We start from the raw sequence: 21,600 nt of genomic DNA on the forward strand, positions 1-21,600 counted from the left end.
TCTTCACTTAGTTCCTTAGTGCTATCTAATTCTCTTTCCTCACTTTCTCTCTAAATATACCATAAGCCTGTTTTTCCCTCGCCTTATATTGGAATTCCTACTTTCCTTACTTTTGCTTTCTCTGCCAACTGTCTAAAGTTTCTCTAAATATTAAACGATTGCCATATACCTTGTATTGATATTAAATCAATGTTTTTATATTGTGTCTAATTTGTTATAATTATTTAAATAGCAAATGTTTTTGTTTTATTATTGAAGTTTAAAATGTTTTGTAATAATCTGGTGCTTTTCTCCCTGGGCCTCCCCTGAAAATGGGCTCTACCCATTCAGAAATTCCTGGTAATCCAATGGCAATAAATAAATAAATAAATGGAAGAAACTACATTATTTAAAGAAGATTTTTTCTCACAAAAATCAACTGCAGATAAAACATTCCACGTATCTTCACAATTACTCAGAACAAACTCTAACATATGACCTGACAATTAAAAATTCTCAGAATCAAAGGTATAGAAGTATACACTTTTTTTCCATAGTTAGCAATAATTTCCCCCATCCTTATGAGAAAGAGTAGGACTGGAACTGTGTAGTGGGATCAAGTAAAGCTACAGCTGCTGGGGCAGGTTTGGGTTTGGGAATAGTGTATAAAAACTATGTAGGTGCTACACCAGAGGTATCTGCCATAGAAGATGAGTGATCTGAGGTACAACAAATGGCCACAGCAAAGTCATCTATCTGCAGCTGAGGCAAATTGTTAGCCAAAGGTTGTTTGCTTAACTTTTTTCTTTTTGTGACTAGAAGAAGGGACAACTGTAGGACTGTTAGTCTGTTACATGGTCAAGCCAAAAAATGGTGCCTCTTTTCCAGGGTAGACATTCAGCAAATTCCAGTTGAATAAACTGAAAAGGAGGGTTTCAGGTCATCTTTCTGACATTAGACGTAAATGCCAGAGGAATGCCTTATCCAAACACTTGTTAGAACATCCTAGACATTCTGGTTTTAAATTTATCATTCTGGACTGTCTGGGGATGGATGAGCTTGACGAGGACGTCAATGGTGTTGTGACACTGACAGCCCAGCTATGTGGAAATTTGTAAATAATCATATGTCATTTCTGAATATTAATATGATTCATATGCTTGTCTTACAAATATAAGAGAACTATATGTTATGTGTATATTAAACTACTGGTGCAGAAGTGTGTGTTGAACTGTATGTTATGTACTGAGCTTCAAGAATGTAACCACAGTGTACCCTACTGGAAAAGAACAGAAATGTATATAAACTATATACCTGTGCAAATGTATGTTTTAATAGTAAAAGCTGGAACATACAGAGATAACTTGCAAAACTTCAAGAAAATAAGTTGAAAAGTAAAGTATTTTATGATTGCGTTATCTCTCAGTAAGCAGACACAATGTCTAGAGCCAGACGTTTTTATGTTGTCTTGAAAGTAGTTTTAAATACTAGATTTAAAATGTAAAGTGTTTTATTGCTTCCTAGCAGCTGCACATCTGACCGATATGTACCACCCACACAGAGATAATAAAATTCTTAGTTTCTGTTAGCCTGGAAACTGAAGGCAGGTGACAAAGAGTGATGTCATCCAGGCTAACCCAGCAGTAATATGTGATATTAATTTAAGAACTCTCTCAGATAGAGATACTGGGTATTTTGTATCTTGTCTTGGACCTAGAAAGATCCATTCAGCACTTCTGCCTGCATATTGTCTGTAAGTAAGTCTAGAGTACAGTAATCTCTCTTAGATATAGATAGTAATATAGTAAAGATTAGTTTAGCTGTTTTCTGTATTTATTTGAGACTGTTCTGCAATACTGTTTTAAAATATTTCCTGTGATTCTGAACTCTGCAGTTACTGTGTTGATTGAGTATTGTCTTGTTCTTTTATTATTTATTATTAAATATATTTAAACCTTTTAATTGTGGCTGGTTTGTTTATAGATACTTAAGCTCTTAGAGTACTTGCATATGTATTTGGTGACACTGTACAGGCCACTTCTAAATAGCCTTAGTCTCGGGCACACTTATCAATTGGATAATAGTAACATTACACAGTATATTTGTTTTTTATTTGTGTATAAATCAAATATCAAAGTGTGTGTGTGTGTGTGTGTGTGTGTGTGTGTGTGTGTGTGTGTGTGTGTGTGTGTGTGTGTGTGTGTGTGTGTGTGTTTATCAGCTACTTTGGTAGGGACAGGAAACACTGGTTGGACAGAGAGGGTGCTGGAGGTCTTGGCTTGACCCATCAGCTGAAATCTTAATCCTATAGCTGTGCCAGTATGGAGTCTTATTGGGAATCTGGAGAAAGAGGGAGAAAGCAGCCCCAGACTGACTGTGATCTCTGTGTGCTCTTAAGGGAAATTGTACTTTACTGTGTGTGTACTTGTCATCCTCCCATTGTGTATGTCCCTCACTGGTGCTAGTGGTGTGGATTGAGGATCCTTGATTACTGGACCAGTGCAGGGGCATCACAGGTGTTTTGGAGAAAAAAGAATTATGCTGGCAGTTGAAATTAAATGCATTCAAAAAACTAGGACTTGGCTACTATTACTCTATTAAGAGTCTGTTGAATATAAGTAAGCTGCCACACAATCTGTAAAGATTTTTTTAGGGAATTTGTGAGAAAATATTTTTATGTACTAAAGGTATAAATCATACTAAAAAATAAGGGGCATCACAGGTGTTTTAGAGAAAAAATAATTATGCTGGCAGTTGAAATTAAATGCATTAAAAAAACTAGGACTTAGCTACTATTACTCTATTAAGAGTCTGTTGAATATAAGTAAGCTGCCACACAATCTGTAAAGATTTTTTTAGGGAATTTGTGAGGAAATATTTTTATGTACTAAAGGCATAAATCATACTAAAAATAATAACAATGATGGGCAAAATGTATATATATATATATATATATATATATATATATATATATATATATATATATATTTAGTTACTTTAACCTCAGTTCTGATTTGATTAGATTTAGTACACTGAGTTTGAATACTTGGGATCAACAGTTCAGAGTAATGGCGAGTATGGAAGAGAGGTGAAGAAGAGAGTACAGGCACTGTGGAGTGCATGGAGAAGAGTGTCAGGAGTGATTTGTGACAAACGAGTACCAGTAAGAGTGAAAGGGAAGGTCTACAAGAGGGTAATGAGACCAGCTATGTAATATAGGTTGGAGACAATGGCATTGAAAAAAAGGCAGGAGTCAGAGCTGGATGTGGCAGATTTAAAGATGTTAAGATTTGCACTGAGTGTGACGAGGGTAGACAGGATTAGGAATAAGTATATTAGAGGGTCAGCCCAGGTTGGACGGTTTGGAGACAAAGCCAGAGAGGCGAGATTGCATTGATTTGGACATGTGCTGAAGAGGGATGCTGGGTATATTGGGAAAAGGATGCTAAGGATGAAGTTGCCAGGTAAGATGAAAGGAGGAAGGCCTAAGATAAGATTTATGAATGTGGTGAGAGAAGACACGCAGGTGGTTGATGTGACACAGCAAGATGCAGAGTACAGGAAGAAATGGAAACAGATGATCTGCTATGGTGACCCTTAATGGGAACAGCCGAAAGAAAAAGTAGAAAAAGAAGACACTCTTGCATCACACCAGAGATCTAAACGGTCGATTCAATATACAAATTTTTTATGCCGCTATTACCAAAAAGTTTAGGTTTAATTCCCCCATTTAGCATACTAACGCACGTTCATGCATACACCTGCACCCTTTTACACATTACTAGTTTACTTCATTCACTGTTTTTTGCTTTTTGTGTGTGTTTTTATACTGGTTTTCATTGTATAAACATTTTTTTGGGGGGGGGTGTGCTGTAAACATGAAAACTGTCATGACAGGTGTTTTTTCTTTTTTTTCTCTCAACTGCAAAGCACTGACATTTTTTTCTGAGCTGTAAATAACTTAGTTTTATGCACATTAATACATATGGATGAATGCTTATTAGATAGTATTACACAAATACGCATATAAATATATATATATATATATATATATATATATATATAATGTATATATTTATATATATATTTATATATATATATATATATATATATATATATATATATATATATATATATATATATATATATATATATATATATATATATATATAGTTGTGGGGTGGGGTACTTGCTGTTCTTAAATGCACTTTTATAACCCTGTTTATGTTGTTTGCCTAGAATAGGCTGGTTTAAAATTACAATAGATATATTTTCGACACCTAGTTCTAAGTATATAAAAGCTGATATGTTTGACATCGTAAATTATTTCTGTTTTTTTGTTACTGAGGATCACTTATCTATGATGAATAAAGGCTTGCTTCTTTGGAACACTACCTGGGTTTCGTGATTTTTGGAAACTGAGCTCATCAACGAAGTTTTAAGACTATTTTTTCTGTTTTTTATTTTTTCCTCAACGCTTGTGTTGGTGAGTTGGAACTAGACAGATTCCTGTGCTTGTTCATTTTTTAAACTCCAGTAAAAAAACTACAGGTCTTAAAAATTCACTTTTTTACAAAGAAAACACAGTAAAAAGCATTTTAAAACACTTTGCCAGTTCCAAAAATGTGAAATAAACATAAATTATACACATAAAATGTTTTTCAGTTACTTTACACAACTTTTAAACTGACAGGAAAAAAGATCACTCCCGTTTAAAAGTACGGTACAGTCTCATGATAATCAATTAAAATTCAAAAACTCTTAGCTTTAAAATAATTTTCCTGAAGAGGAAAGTGATAAAACACAAACAATATTTAGAAAATGGAAGTTTTTTTTCCCCAGAGGGAACTTATCTGCCTAGCAAAGGAAAAGCACCAACCTAACCGTTGATCCTCGAAAGCCTTAGAACTCTTCAGTGGCAGTAAAGCTAAATGGCTTGGCACCCAGACTTGTCTTTTAGTCAGCTCATCTCAAGCTGCCAGACACTTTGTGCATGTGGAAGGAGCCCTGAAGCTTTGGAAGCTGGCTGGCGGCTATATCCTTGGCAGGATGTAACCCATATAGCTAAGGCTACTGCAGCAGTAATCAGTATGATGAATACTATGTGAGCCTAGTGTATTGTATGGCATTCTTATTTCACATTGTATATAAAATAGAGCTAGGTGAGGTGAGCAGTAACATAATTTAACTTGTTATCTGTATTGATAGTTTTACTATGTTTTGTGAATGGTTATAAAAATATATTATTTTCATTTTAGAGTCAGTACAGAGTAGATTAGAAAAAAAATCAACAACGATGACACAGTAGCGGTTTGGGTATTACTTAGAAATCTTGTTTTACAGTGAATTGAGTGCTATGGTTTATGTTTAGGTAAAAAAGTCACTTGATAACATTTGCTAAAACCTATTTAAATAACAAAAAATCTCTACATATTCTGATTACTGTCTATTACAATTTTTCTTGGTATAGAGCAAAGTTCAAACCCACTATAATTCTTTTGACCCACTATTACCTGTCAAACCACTAAGAAATCTAGGAGATGGGGAAAGAATCATGTATGGCAGAGAGGAGCTTTTCTACCTAATTAGTTATTGTGCACCTGTGAACATATGACTGCGTTTATAGCAATATCTGAGAAACTAAAGTCATGATTTGATTAACACTGGGCAGTCAACATAGGAGAATAAAAATATCCAGAATGACTAAACTGATCCAGAACTGACTCGACTGCTAAATGTGGATAAGGTCAATGCACTAAGAGACCATATCAGTTGTAGAACAGATGCAGTAGTGGTACACATTAGTGTGTGTGGCACATGAATGTGCAGCATATTACTTAAAAGTCAGGCCTATCTGTTCCAGATAACAAAACACTGCATAAAATGAATATAGTATGCTAAATTGCATGACACTAAAATCACCTTTCATTTTGCTTCCACTGAGTAGTTGAGAAACATTACCTACCTTTAGTGTAATTTTCTTTTCTGTGTGACCCATGGGTAGTGGCCACTGGGATGGACCACACTGGTCTTTAGGAATATGAATACTTAAGCTTGTAAATTCAGAGTGACCTGGGAGGTCAAAAGGCCAAGTAAGATTAGATATGAAGTGTATCAGCCAACGTCAACAAGCAGTTATTCCAGCAATGTCAGGAAGCATTTCAATACATGAAGTTCGCACAGAGACAAATTACTAACCCATCAGTCCCTTTTTATAGGAATACAGGTTTCAGTCACTGGCCGTTTTCTCTTTAGGACAGACACTGTTGTCTTTACTATACAAAATGAAGTTTGGACTATCATGCAAGCTGATGAATTAACTGTGTCAGATGTGTCCCAACAGGCTATCAAAAACAAACGTTTTTCATAACAAAAAAAAAGCTGCTGTAAAAACAACAATCATATAGAAATAAGCTTTAATAGGAAACATATTCTAGAAGTATGTGACTATAAGGACTTAGGAGTTGTTTTGGACTTGAGTTTCAAAAAGATGTTCAGGTTGCTATTAAGAACATATGTTCTAGTGAGGTTGTTTAAAAACAGAAATTATACAATGCTGAATGGTCATTTCATAATGCAATGCTTTTACTGGTAAATGAAATTGTATTTTCTCATTTTAAAATAGCTATGTAAGTCTGCATGTTATGTTTCCTTGAACGGCTGTCCTGGAATCTAACACCTAGCCACAGATTGAGTGCTGCTGTAATATGGTATCATAGTAGACTCCTGATGAAACAGCTAATGGCTAAATGTACAATGTGCCAAGAAGTTTGACCAGATTTACTCTGTTATTCCAGGTACACAGGAGGATACAACTACAGTGGCTACAGCAATCAGCACCATCATCCAATGCAGACCCAGTATACAGCACTGTCACATGACACGGGCATCTCCACACCCCTTCATTACCCAGCTTATCACAGGAGCTCTTCACAGGTCAGTTTTCTTCCTTGCTGTTACAAATCACATAAGTTACATAAAGTTGTTCCTGATGTACATATGAGATACTGAAGTCTGAACATTCCACCCCCACTCACATTTCTATTAAATGTTTATTGTTTTTTTGCTCTATAGAACACAATATTTTATCATGTTTCTGGAATATATGTAGATATTGGTAATGCTGCAATAAAATAGTCTGTCTTTTATATATAAAATGACAAATGCATTTTGCAAACTGTACAAGATCTGGGGTGGGGGTGAGGAGGTTCAATGTAAACTGAGACTATACTGCGTATATAGTTATACGTTTTATGGAATATACCTTCACTTGTGTGATAAAACTTGGCAGTAACATTACATTCAGGTGTACTACCTTCAAAATAAGATGACATCTAAAGGGATATTCCACTGAATTGATACTTTACATGGAAATTGCAATGCAAGTAAGAGTAATAAAGAAGTCAGAAACATTTGCCCAATGGACAGGAAGTCAGGTGTAGTCATGCACTGTACAGGACCAAACACTACCTGACAGACCAAGCAAGCATTACCTAAGAGGCGACATACCTCTTTCCTTCTCTGTGATAAAATTCCCTTATTCTTACAAATATCAACACTACATATCAAACTAAACTAGCCTCCTGCTACTACAAAATAGCTAAATTTGCAAGCAACCAACCTTATAAAACATACCACTGCCTTGCATTAAACAATTAAACTGGCATGAAGTGCTAAATCAGTTGACATACTCACAACATATTATTGACCATAACCTACTGTACTCTAAAGACAAATGTCCAATATTACAAAAATCTGTATTCCTCACCCACTAGAGACCTTTACTCAAGCAATAAACTCTTACTATGTATCAGTAAGACATTCTACTCCCATTATGTGTCAGAACTCTGGAATGAAATACTCACATAGTTAAAAAAGATAGAAAACAAACAATTTCAAAGCTTTGCTTAAACAGCACCTACGTCAAAGATGGCTCTGTTCTTTCTGCTCACCTGGCAAGCTTTACTCAGATTACTTTTCTCCAACTCTTGCAGAAACTTTGCTTCCCAATCTCTTGTACCTTATTGCTCCTCCGCATACTGCACTCATTTCCTGAACTTTTCCTCTTCCTGCTTCTCTCACATCGCACCATAAACTACTATTCCTCCTATGTCTATTTATCCTCCCTCTCATTTCTATAATTTCTCCTTTCAAATCTCTAGTATAATCAATTTTAAGCTACATTACTACTTGTCTGAATGTAAATTATTACTAAGCTAAAAACACCCCGGTTTGATCTTTTCCCTGCAATCACCATGCTATAAATACATTAGCTATTATTGCATTTTATTTTTCTATTCAATAATTAGCCAATATATGTTATTTCTCCCTTGTTTTTTATGGTAAGATGCCGAGTTCTTGTATGAATATTTAAAAATCATGTAAATAAGCTCATGTACAGATGTCTTACACTGCAATTATAAATATGCATCATATGTAACTTAAAGGGTCTATATCACGTTGTCGAACTTTTAAAAGCTCAAACGTCATATGGTCGACACCATATGATCGAACTTTTTAAAAGTTCGAACATTTCAACGGAGCTCTCTGCACAGTGCGGAATGGGAAGATTTCACTTTTCTGCACTGTTGTGTGATCTCGGAGTTGGTATATTGAAAGAGGGGGGGGGTGCAGGGTGGCTTGCCCCCCTGCTTAAAACCGTTGAGGTAGTTTTTTTCTTTGGGTTATTTTTTTTTTATTACATTTTTGAACTTTTAAAAATTCAGTCATATGGTGTCGACCATATGACGTTCGAACTTTTAAAAGTTCGATTACTTAATATAGATGCGAACTTAAATGAGGAGCTTGTCTCCCCAGGCCTCCACTGAAAATAGTTTTTACCCAGTTGGATTTTTCCCAGTCAACTAGTTTAGATATGACTCATTCCATAATACTGAGAAATCAAGAGATTCAATGTAATTTAAAATAGCAAATATGCATTTAATTGTGCTCATGTGCACAATAGATATACTGATTAAAGATGCCTAGAACAAGTAAAGCACCACCATAAATATCTGTACACGCAGAAGAAATTCTAAACCTGTTTATGTATTTTGTTTTATTTATTTGACATTTGTTTACTGGAATGATCTGACTGGGTCTACAAAACCCGTTTTCAGCAGAAGCCCAGGGAGAAAAGCTCCATATACAGTACAATACAAATACAGTATAATACAATACAAATGACATTAGAAATACTATACAAAAATAAGCTGAAAGAACATAAACTATGTTATAAGATATTACAATATATACTACACATCTAGATAATTCCATTAGAGTTAAAACATTATAGACAATAATAGTCACTCTCACCATATACATAGCCTATGAGTAGATAGTGTCCAAAAATAGTTGTAGGTAGTGCATTGTATGACATTGACTGTTATAGTACATGAAAAAAATAGAATGCTGGTTTCAGTTAGGAAAATAATAGCTCAAAATTAGTGATGCAGAAAGATAGTGAGAGAGTTAAGAAGAATAGAGGCATTACAGTCTGAGCAGTATCTTAAGGATATGGTTTAGAAACAGAGAAAGAGTTAAGAGACCCTTAGGATCTTGCAGACTATGAGGGAGTGAAATGTCCCAGAAGAGGAGGATGAGGCTAATGAGGAAGAAGAGGAAGGGATGAATATTAGGCAGGCTTTATGATGGAGCAGAGCCATGTATTTTTGAGATGATTTTTTAAAGAGGCTTTGAAATGGGTTAGGCCAAACATAGTCCTGGTAGCTAGAGGCAGTGAATTCCATATTACAGAGACAAAGTATGAATACAGAGCGTGACCTGGTTTTCTTGTAGATTTTGAGATACCCAAGAGATTTTTGTCTTCTGATTGTAGGGATCAATTTGGTATGTAAGGTGTGGCTAGATTGGCTAGTGCAGGGTAGGCAGTAGGCTTGAAAATAAGGTTGTGCAAGGTGGATAGCTGAATAAAGGCAAGTTGATTGGGGAGGTCAAGCCAGTTTAGTTCTAGTAGTGGTTTACAGTGGAGTGTGTGATATTTAGAGTTTGTGGGAAACTTTCCAAATTTGTTGTAGCACTGTTCCATCTTGGTTAGGGTAGATGTTTGTAAGTTAGTTAGGATTGGAGCACCGTAAAGAAGGGAGAGAAGTAAAAATGTTTTTGCAAGGGTAGTTTTGGTTGGTGCAGTAAAGAAATGTTTGCTTCTATATAACAGTCCCAGTTTTTGACAAGTTTTCTTTACATTTTGCTGTATATGTGGATCGAATGAAAGTTTAGTGTCAATGATAACTCCTAGACGTTTGGTTTCCTGCACTATTTCTATAACAGTGATGTCAGATGCAAGGATGTTGAAATGATCGGTGACAGGGGAGGTGTTTATGGGGTGAAGGAGTACTAGTTTAGTCTTCTTTGGATTAAGAAAGAGTTGGGCATTTCTTAGCCAGGATTTGACAGCAGTAAAGGACTGTTGAGTTTTTGAAAGTAGTTCTGGTAGTGATTGAGCAGTAGAGATTATGATGAAATCATCAGCATTTTGAATGAGGCTTCCAGGGTGAGAGACAGTGTGAAGGTTGTTTGTGAAAATGTTGAGGATTAGGGGTCCGAGGATGGAGCCTTGAGGGACTCCAGTAGGGTTATGCAGAAAGGGTGACAGTTCATTGGATCATTTCACTGCTTGTGTATGATCCTTGAGGTAGCTCTGAAACCATTTTACTGTGTTATCTGAGAAGCCTAAGTTAGACAGTTTGTTCAATAGTAAGGGGTGAGGCACTGTGTCAAAGGCCTTGGAGAGATCAAGAAAAACTGAGGCTGTATAGCATCCTGCATCTCTGGCCTTGTTCATGGTGTCTGTAAAGGATAATAGAGCTATAGCTGTGCTGTGGCTGTTAATTTATTTATCAGCTAAATATGGTAGCAAATGAAAAAAGAAGTTATGTTCTTACCATAACATTCCATCTGTGTTGTTCATCTTCATTCATTCATTACTGATGGGTAACGGTTCCATCCTCAGAACTGAGTTGGCCTAATAACTTCCTCGGAGAAGGGGTTGGTGGGCTTCCAGTCACCCCTCTGTTTCAGTATCTCAAGGATGTCTCCAAAAGAGACATCTTCAGGGGGTGACCATGGGGACCCCCCCCCCTGCATTGTAGCCCATGTCTTCGGTGAGAGAATCCTCAGTGGAGTACACATGCTTCATCTTGCATGTCCTCTTGCATGGTACCTAATCAGCGGGGGCTTCAGAAGAGGACTCTGAAGAAAGGGCACCCTGCGGTAGGGTATCTTGAGGCTCCTCTGCTTGATGTCCCAAAATGGTGGCTTGTGTCAGCTGCAGCTCAGAGGGAGGACGTAACTCCGACGCTGATGGTTTGCCTGTGGAGGAAAGGGCCCTCTCGATTGCCTGGAAAGCCGGCCTGCCCAAAGACGGATGGAAGCCCAGAACCGAGAAGGACAACCTTGGAACTGGGGTCACACCCCTCTCCAACGGGCCAGCTCTCAAGGACAGAGTGTCAAGAGGACTAGGTACTATGAGGACTCCCAAGAACATAGACAGCACTGTGGGAAAAATCGGTGCCATGCTAGGAACCACAGTGCCTACAGCCCAGTCACGATCCTGAGAGAGGGATGGAATCCTGGAACCAAGAAGGACAACCTTGGAACTGGGGTCACACCCCACTGCAATGGGCCAGCTCTCAAGGACAGAGTGTCAAGAGGACTAGGTACTGTGAGGACTCCCGAGAACATAGACAGCACTGTGGGAAAAATCGGTGCCATGCTAGGGACCACAGTGCCTACAGTCCAGTCACGGTCCTGAGAGAGGCTCAATTCCGACTGAACTGAAGGCCACAGGGTTGGCTCTGGAACCATGGTGAAGTCCACCAATGGAACAAAAGCAATGGTTACTGATAAGGGTGTTGGTTCCAGGGGCATCCATATCTGCACCAAGGTCAAAGAAAAATATGCTGGAGTCCATGGAGAAAGACCCCCCCCCCAACTCCTGAAGGTAGAGGAGTTTTGTAAGGTGTTGTAATCCCCCTTGCCATCAGCAGCTGATCCACAAGATGCACCACATCCAATTCTGAGAGGATCCTGGTCGATCATGTCGATATCCTCGATGGGGAGTCAGGTCATTCCAAGAAACTGCTGAATTGCTGCCTGAGGAAGGGATCCACCATGGGTGAATATCGGGTCCGAGCTATATGGTCCATTGGCACTGAAGTCTCGGTGGAGACATTTGTGGAAGGTGTGTTAGGTACAGATACTCCTGGAGCAGATAATAGAGGCAAGCTGGGTGCCACAATCATAGACGGTTCTGGGGTTAAAGTAAGTGATGGCAGAACCGAAGCAGAAAAAGCAAGTTTCAGTATGATCAGTGCTGTAGGCACATTCGGTGCCATGGCTGGCCCTGAAGATGCAAATTTTGAGGACAGCGCCATGGTCGGTACCATAACAGACAGTGCCATGGAAGTCAATTTTGTTCCTGATGTTGAAGCAGTCAATTTTGGGATTTTTTTGTCTAGGTTACTGCTTTTTGTCACCAAAAGGTGATAAAGGAACCCAGTGTGGTCTCTTTCTCTGTTCTGTACTGGGAGGGAATGAGCCCTCCGACCTAGAAATAGCCTCTGAGAAGGGTGTCTTAAGGAGACCCTTCAAGATTAATTTGTTTTTTCATTTGTTAAGGTTCGGGAGCTAAACCCTTTACAGATAGAACAAGGAGGTTGAAGAGACAGGTGAGGAACACCCAGACAATAGACACAAGAGTCATGGGTGTCTGAATTTGGCATTTTGCGGCCACACTTGTCACATTGTTTTAAACCAGAAGCTCTCTTCTTTTCCGACATGATGCTAAAGAAATTAACCAACTATCACATTAAAACAACAACCATACAGGTTTTTAGAAAGGATTTTTTTTTAAAGAAACAAAGAAAGAAAGAAGGGAGAACGAAAATACCAACAATGGTATTTGAAGATAGTTGCCACAAGGGTAGAGAGGAGAAAGGGCCTATACCAATGATGGTATTAAAGACTACCTAGAGCAGTAAGAAAACCAGTAACAATAATAACAAACAACAGTGAGAGAGTGACTAAGAGAATGATAAAATAGAGAAGAAAAAATATCAGAGAATACAACAAGTAATTTGAAAATTTTCAAAGTACTTAGCTGAGACCTGGCTTGACACGGCTTTACGGCAATGAGGCAAATAAGATTTGAGGTAACTGGGAGAAGGGATTGTGGGTAAAAGCTTAGCTCGACAGTTTTGTGGCTGGCACAAGCTTGTTATAAGGCCGACACCGTCATCCATCAGTAAGGAATGAATGAAGATTAACAACATCAGATTGTATGTTTCCACTACAGTGGGAAGACTTTCATTCCATCCTTCGTTTCAGTTTCCCATTGATTAACCAAAATTATTTATTACTGATAGCACTGTGGTTAAATCCTATGTTTAGCAACTGGCCAAAATACCGAAGCACTTAGTATGTCTGTTGACCAAATACAGCCCTTAACCATACTTACACACTAAAGCAGTCATGCTAACTTAACTAGTTACTAGATTACAGTAGCACATTTGGATTCCACTAGAGGCTGCCATAACACAATTTCATGAAACTACAGTATTGAAAAATAAGTGATTTGCTCAATTTTGCATACTCTGAAGGATCTTCTAAGTAGGTGTTAGCCTCTGATCTGTCATGTGGGGGAGACCATCCAACTAAATAAAACCTACTCTGAGACTGTGGAACCTTAGTGTATGATATAATTCTTTTGTGAGGTTCTTCAGTGTATACAAACTTTGTTGAAACATTTTTTGTTAAGAGTAGATTTAACAAACTCTAATTCTGTAAATCATTTTTCTTCCTATCATGCTTTCTTATTCACCAAAACAAAAAAATCAATCATCTGGGGGTTCACATAACCTCGCACTTCTAACTATGTGATCCTCATGGGCAGCTTGGTAGCCAAAATGTTCCTGAGGGGGGTTTTTTTTGTTTCTTTGTTAACCAGGTTAGTCCCAGTAGGCAAGTAGCCTCTTTTCAGGAGGAGACCCATGGTGGTATACATACAGATTACAAGAAATTTGATTAGGCACTGGGGAATTTCTACACTTTTTAATAAGTGCCATGGGATCTTTTATATCCACCTCAGTTACCATCAATTCAAGAAGATGGGACCTTTTGTTTAACATGTCATCTGCAGGACAGTACACTCAGGAGTGCAGCTCCCTGTAATGCTGCATTGCATGGTCAGTAATGGAAACTAATCCAGTCATCTGAGGTCAGAATTGAACCAGCAGCCTTCTGATCTTCTAATACCAAAGGCAAGTGTGCTAGTTCTTAAGCCACTGACTGTATATCAGTCTAGCTTACTCCAATGAAAGCATTTATGTACTAGTTTGGGTCTGATCTCCAACAAGTGTCTGTATGGGTTTTTCCCATGCACTCTGGTTTCTTCAATCTCCCAGAGATATACTGGTCGGTTAGCTTCTCTAAGCCATTTGTATTTATTTCATTTGCAATTGCACTTGTGGCCTGGGTCATAACTAAAAGGGGTTCATAAAGGATTGGATTATTTATTAAATTATAGTATAAAATGAATTCACTATGCTTTACTATGCTTCAGATTCTGTGGCAACCAGCACCTGCTTCCTATGCTTATCTACTTATGTATTGCTTTTACTCGTTCATGTCATGGTTACCTAACTAAACCTTATTTAGCACCTTCCAGCACTCATACATCTTCCACCATTTCCTCATGCCTTACGTGCTACATGGCCTCCCAAATCATAGCTACTGTCTCACTTGAATCTTTCTATTCTCTGTATCATTCTGCAGTTCAATTGTACTTAGAGACTGAAGAAAGACTTGTGAAAGCTTGTGTTATTTTAGTGTTCTATTATGTTAATAAAATAGCTCAACATACCATCCCTCGAGTTATTATTATTTTTATGTATTATCCATTGTATCACTAGTTTGTTCTTTTAGTGGATGAATAAGAACCATACCACTTTAGTCCACCCATGTAGGCCTTTCCAGCACTTGTGTTCACTTTATTCTCACCTCCCTGGGAATCAAACATGTTATGAGCTCTGTCTGTTTCACAAAAAGCAATGGATTTATTGAAAAATATATATGATACATAAAGCCTGTCATTGAAAAAAATCTTGAAACATGTAGGCAGTATAAAAAAGATGCTGATAAATGACTGATAGCAGACTACACTATTCTTAACTCAGGTACAAGAGAACACTAACTTCACATAGATCCACGATTTGCACCTATAAAAATGTATCTTGACCACAGAAGTCACAGCTTCTACCACTTCACCTTGTATGGTATTTTAGAGTCTTAAACCATGAGAAGAAAATTAATGAACTGTTGAACAAAAATGGAAGAAACTAAAACATTTCATCACAGAAGCTCCAAATGACAACAGAGTATGGCACAATAAAAGCCACCTTCGTGAAATGGTACACACACTTTAAAGGGGGGGGGGGGTCCTCGCTTTTGGGAACCATATTCACAAGAGATAACTGAAAAATCTGTGAATGGCCCTGTTGAGTTACCTCCTGTATTGTACTGCACAGACAAAACTTATATAAAATAATTATAGTTCAAAGCCTGTCTGTACACAGGTAGAGATATAAATCAGCTTATTAACAGCACTATCCATAGTCTATATTAACATACCCCCACAGTCTGTTCATTTCAGGGTCTGCTGTTATATTTTTGTGTATGCAGAACATTAAAAAAAGAAACAGCAATGGACATTTATCAACTAAAATTTACTGATCAGTAAATCTGATTTAATGAAAGGTATAACCTAGTGCTTAATTAACACTGCCTAGTAAACAAGGGTGGTGTTGTGAGATGCTCCAAAAATCATTTTACTTCTGTGAGTGTGCGTTGTGGCACTTTCCCTGTGTGCCACACTGTTACAAAAGCAAAGTAAAAAGAAGAGCAGAAAATGCAGTTTCGGTCTTGACTATTACTTCAACCAGTTCTGAAATGTTGTAACATGTAAAAACTATCACAGGTTACCTCTCCTACCTTCCTTTCAGGCAGTTCTCTTCCCTTCAGCCTGAAACTCTTCCTCTTCCTTTCTACAATTCATCCTTGTCTTAAGCTTAAACCCCAGAATATTCTCTGTATTTGAACTAAAGCACCCTTACTATTTGCCATTTTAACTATACTAACTTGCGTGTCACCCCTCTAACAGTATAGTGTATCCTAACCCAGCATAACAGCAATACATATGCAGTTTCACCCTTCAGATAGAACAGTGTGTCTGAACTCACCTAATTACACGTGTTAAAGATGACTACCGGTAACAGTTTGGATGTTTTATGTAAAGTATTCTGTTTCTGTTTCTGGAAATGATGTAAATGGTGAAATGTCATGCTTATGTACCTGTGAAATTGTACTCTATTATACTTATGTTGTATGTCTTTTATTTGTGGAGCATTTCTCCCCGGGCCTCCACTGAAAAAGGACTTGTGTCCAGTTGGACTTTCCCGGTAACCAAATGTAAAATAAAATAATAAAATAAATAACTATCATAAATAGCATAGCCATTACTAATGTTTGAAGGTAGCACATTTGTTGCTCTCACAAAACTTTATCAACTAACTGTATTTAACAATACAGATAGCAATCAGCCATAAATCCAGGAATTATTTATCTTTGTGCCAGTGGAAATAACACTTGCTCCTTAAATGCAGTAACCAGAATGTATGTAGCAGTGGGTCTGGTACACCATATTATTGCAACATATCCCTCAAGGCATTCTGCAGGATGAAAAGTATGGGATCCTAGTACTCTAGTTCATTTACTCTATCTTACTGTCTTTGCTTCCGTAACTAAACTCCACTAACTTGAAAAGCTCTTTGACTGTCACTGCTTCTTCCCAATTGCAATACGCCTGGGACTCCCACTTTGTCCCTGCTTGACAAATTCTTAGAACTGTGGCTTTATCCATCTCAGACTTTGTGGTTTATAGATTGCTGCTTTGATTGTCTTCAATAACAGGTTGTGTGTTCACATGCACTGCAGTTTCACTTGGTTCAACACTTACAAGGCCATGTCCAACCCAGAATTGAGGGACACGCTCCACCTAAAGAAAACCTTATCCCCTCGAGCCACACGCTCTAGAGATCTAAACCTCACCACAACAATAAATATGACGTGCTGGAGGGATAGATTCCTGTCCCAGAGACTTCCCATGATTTAGAACAAGATCCCAATCTACATTAGGCAGAGCTCCTCACTAACACTCTTCAAAAGAAACCTTGATGAGTGGATGGGAAACAGAAAGTTTACCCCGGGGATCACTTCAGTGGCTCAGCTGGACAGAGGCACAGGGAACTAATCTAAGGGAGCGGGGAAAGCCAACACAGTCTGGCTAGGCTTATAAATGCCTTCGGGCAGATAGCCTAGTACCAACCTATGAACCTATTCTTTTCCGCAATCTTTTTCTCAGACAGAACTTTATCAAAGAGTAGCTGAAGGGGGTTCCTCAGCTTGCTTGTGAATACATTCTTTTCACCTTCAGTCAAACAATGCATCAACTTTTATTTGTTAAACTTAATAAAGTAATAAAACAATACAAACAGTATAAAGTTTAGAAAGCTAAACAAGAACAGAAGTATATGATATACTTATTAACAACCAGTATGTCATTAAAATGTATCCTGAAAAGGTAGGTGCTTGACCATTAACAAAAAAGCCTGTGTTAGAACATTCTTGTTATTAGCTTGTTTCATTAAGTACACTCTCCCTAATATAAATATTAAGTTAAGTCAGCCTCCCAGCAACTCATGAAATCCCACCCCCATCCACCTTCAAACAAACAATAATAAAGTCTCATCAGTATCCTGGCTAAATTTTAATCTAGTCACTATAAATATCACTCAAGGCATCCCCTTAAAAAAGAGTGGGACCTGTCTGTCTACAAACTGCAATCAACAAGCATGGCAGGTGTAGTTTGTTGTTAGCTGTCTCAGGTCTGTGTGTGACTTTGCTCGTTTTGACTATGGAAGAAGAATATTAGTAGCTGTAATGTTACTTATATGCCTTCAGTGATTAGCTTTTACTATACATCATGCTTATAATGTATATTTGTCTGTTTAAGATGTATTGTTCATACTGTACTTGAGAAACTTTTTTACTTCATATATTGTACATATTATTGTTTAACTATTGTATTTTCCAACTTTATTCATTCTGTAATTGTTAAACACTGTGCTTCCTACTGATTTGTATTTCCTGGACTAAGGCCTACATAATCAGTAGTTCACCATAGTTAACCTGTTCATATAAATAAATAAATGGCTTCAGATTAGTGTTTCATAAGTGCATTAAGAAGCAGGAGAGGAGCGGTGGAAGAAATGGAATACGATTAATGCTCTTGTATCCTAATTCATATGAATTCTTACTTGCCTAACATTGGATGATATACCAACAGAATTGGAATATCACTGGTACTTGTTTGTACTATACTAAACAGAGCCCTAGTTTCTGTATAATGAAGGAACATCAAATGTATTGGTCAGGTCATCAGATGAACAAAAATGTTAATATGAACTTGATCATTGTAAACTATAAGAGAAAAACAAACAGGATTTACCTCAGGAAATCAAAGTTTGAGTACACAGATAAATAAATAAACAAGCAAACCAATAAATAAATATGTTTGGGGAGATGGATCTATTGTTCATCGAAATTTAAATTAATTCAGATAAAATATGTAGAGAATTAAAAAATATTCACTAATAATCGATATTATATTATACAGTTTGAAAAGGCCATAGATATTTTTCTATAATTAGTGTGTGCAATGTCTTTGACCTTCCTGAGTCAATTTCTTTCCTATTTATTTGTTTGTTTGTTCATAGGTTCATAGGTTTATACTAGGCCATCTGCCCTAAGGCATTTATAAGCCTAGCCCAAATTTTTGTGGCTTACGCCACCCCTTATATGAAAAAATACTGTGCCCATTAGTTTGTTGTGCCTCTGTCCAGCAGTGACACAGAGATGATTCCCGGGGTAAACCTACGATCTCCCATCCACAGGTCAAGATTTCTCTTGAACAGAGCCAGCGAGGTGCTCTGCCTCACATGAACCGGGATTTTATTCCACAGCATAGGGAGTCTCTGAGTGATAAATCTAGCCCTCCAGCATGTCCTATTTATATCCGTGCTAAGGTTTAAGTCGCTTGTTCTAGTGGTTTTGGTGGATTTGGATTTTTTGAGGTGGAGAATGTCCATTAATTCCGGGTTGGACATGGCCTTGTATGTCAGGCACATGTCACCTCTGAGCAGACAGTATGCGACTGAATAGAGCTGGAGTTTCTTCAATCTGGCAGCATATGACAGATTTTGGAGTTCCTTTATCCTTTTGGTGAGGAACTTTTGGGGTCTCTCCAATTGCTGCAGATGTCGGGTGAGATACATCCCGAATGGGGCATTGTACTCGATCATTGGTCTGATACGTGAAGAGTACAGGGGAACAATGACCTCACTAGATCTGGATGTGAATCCCTTCATGATCAGGTGGGCAATGTAGAAGGTCTTTCTAACGACTTTAGCAACGTGAGTGTCAAAAGAAAGGCCACTGTCAACCTGGGTCCCCAGGTCCCTGATAACCTCTTCTGTGCTTAGTGGATTGCCACCTATATGGTAGCTTGGGGTTACCTTGTTTTTCCCGAAGGGTATGACTATACATTTTTTGGCATTTAACTTCAGGCCATGGCTCTGGCACCAGCTATCTGTTTCCATGAGTCCCTTCTGAAGGATATCCGTGTCCGATGCACTTTCCACTATGGCCCAGTTTGCAGTCATCTGCAAACTTTGTCAGCCAAAGTCCTCCCATGTTGGCCTGTACTTCTGAGAAGTAGATGCCGAACAATAGGGGGCCAAGGACCGAGCCCTGTGGGGCACCACTTGTGACCGGCTTGGAGTCTGACATAGCGCCAGCAACTCTAACCCTGTGGGTTCTGTCCTTAAGCCAGTTTGCAACCCATCTTGTGACATATGGGTTTACATTTAAGCTGGTAAGTTTTTCTACAATACCCGAGTGGGGTATTGTGTCGAAAGCCTTTGCAAGGTTAAGGTAGGCTGTATGGACTGCCTTTCCCTCATCAATGGCCTTGGTGACTGTTTCAAAGAAGTCGACCAAGTTCAAAAGGCATGATCTTCCCTTGACGAAGCCAAACTGGGTCGGGTCCAATGTCTGCAAGTCCCCTATATCTTTGTTTATGAGCTCCATTATGATCCTCTCCATAGCTTTGCAGACTAGACTTGTTAAGCTTATGGGGCGGTAATTACCAGGGTCCGTAGAGGCACCGCCTTTGTGGAGTGGGACCACAGTTGCCGTACGCCACTCCTTGGGCACGTATCCTGTGGTAAGGCTCAGATTAAATAGCTGCCTTATGTGCGGGTTTAATTCCTCATTTAGCTCGCGTAGCACACAGCCGGGGACACCATCCAGTCCCATTGATGCTGTGTTTTTAGCTTTAGAGAGAGCAGCTTTCACCTGTGCATTTGAGATGTCTGGGAGGCTACACTCCGCTGGGATAGTTACCTCTCCTTTCGGGGGGGAGAGGGGGGTGAAGTTTGCACTGAACCTGTCTGCCAGCATGTTGGCAATGTCTGTGGGTTCAGTGATTTTTGTATCATTTTGGACTAATTCTGAGCATATCTGGGAGTTTCACCCAGGTTCCTAACATAGCTGAAAAAGGCCTTATGATTGTCCTTTGAATCCATGGCAATTTTTCTCTCAAAATTGGCCTTAGTTGATTTTATGAGTGCTCGTATTTTTTTACTAATAATGATCAGGGGTGACTTCCCTTTTATGGATTTTGTTCTATCATGTAATAGCTTTCTCCTCTTATTGTAAAGTTTGTTAATGGCTGGGGTCCACCAGACTGGGCGTTTGCCCTTTGTGGAAAGAGTCTTGGTTTTATTTGGGATTGCCTGATCCATGCAGTCCTGGAGGTGTTCATAGAAGGCATTTGTAAGGGCTTCCGCAGTTTGGGTTGTGGTTTCCACTGGCTCAGGGGCCTTGAAGGATACCACACCAGTCTTGAGTAGTGTGAAGTTTGCTTTAGAGAAGTTCTTCACTGTGTTCTTTTTTGTTTGGGGTGGGGTGGGATGTGGATTTCCAGTGAGATTAGTTTATGATCAGATCTCACCAATGAGGGATATACTTCCGGTGTGGAGCATTTTGTCCCCATGTTTGTGATAATGAGATCTAGTATATTTTCTCCTCTCGTGGGAACAGTGACTAGCTGTTCCATGGCATTTGAATTTATGAACTCCAGGAACCATTGGGCTAGAAAGTTAGGGCTTGAGTAATGTTCCCAGTCTATATTCGGGTAGTTGAATGGTGTTTGGAGATACATTTATACCCTCCAGTGTCTTCAGGAAGGCTGTGTGGGGTTCCTGAGTTTGAGAGGGTGGCCTGTAGCATGCTACAATTTGTAGAGCAGTTTTGCCTATGGTTAGTTGCACCTGGCTGGTTTCCGAAGCTTCGTGCGTTGCCACCAACCTGGAGGTGTGGGTATCCTTTATGAATATGGATACACCCCCTCCTTTTGTGGTGTGGTCCGGGTTTTGGGGCCGGAACGCATGATATGAGGTAAAACCTAATAGTGCTGGGGTGCTC

At 38.6% G+C, this 21,600-nt stretch overlaps 1 protein-coding gene across 2 annotated transcripts in view; it reads left to right on the plus strand.

The window, feature by feature from the left end:
• The window catches only part of RFX4 (regulatory factor X4), a 690,122-nt gene that overhangs the window by 627,256 nt on the left and 41,266 nt on the right, over positions 1–21,600 (plus strand). For both annotated transcript variants that reach the window (XM_044088142.1, XM_044088143.1), the window contains one exon: positions 6,777–6,915. In XM_044088142.1, the coding sequence (XP_043944077.1) occupies positions 6,777–6,915 (139 nt within the window). The remainder of the gene's footprint in view (positions 1–6,776; positions 6,916–21,600) is intronic.

Source organism: Protopterus annectens, chromosome 11.part0 (genome assembly GCF_019279795.1).
Source record: "Protopterus annectens isolate FY-2018-M chromosome 11.part0, PAN1.0, whole genome shotgun sequence".
Lineage (NCBI taxonomy): Eukaryota > Metazoa > Chordata > Ceratodontiformes > Protopteridae > Protopterus > Protopterus annectens.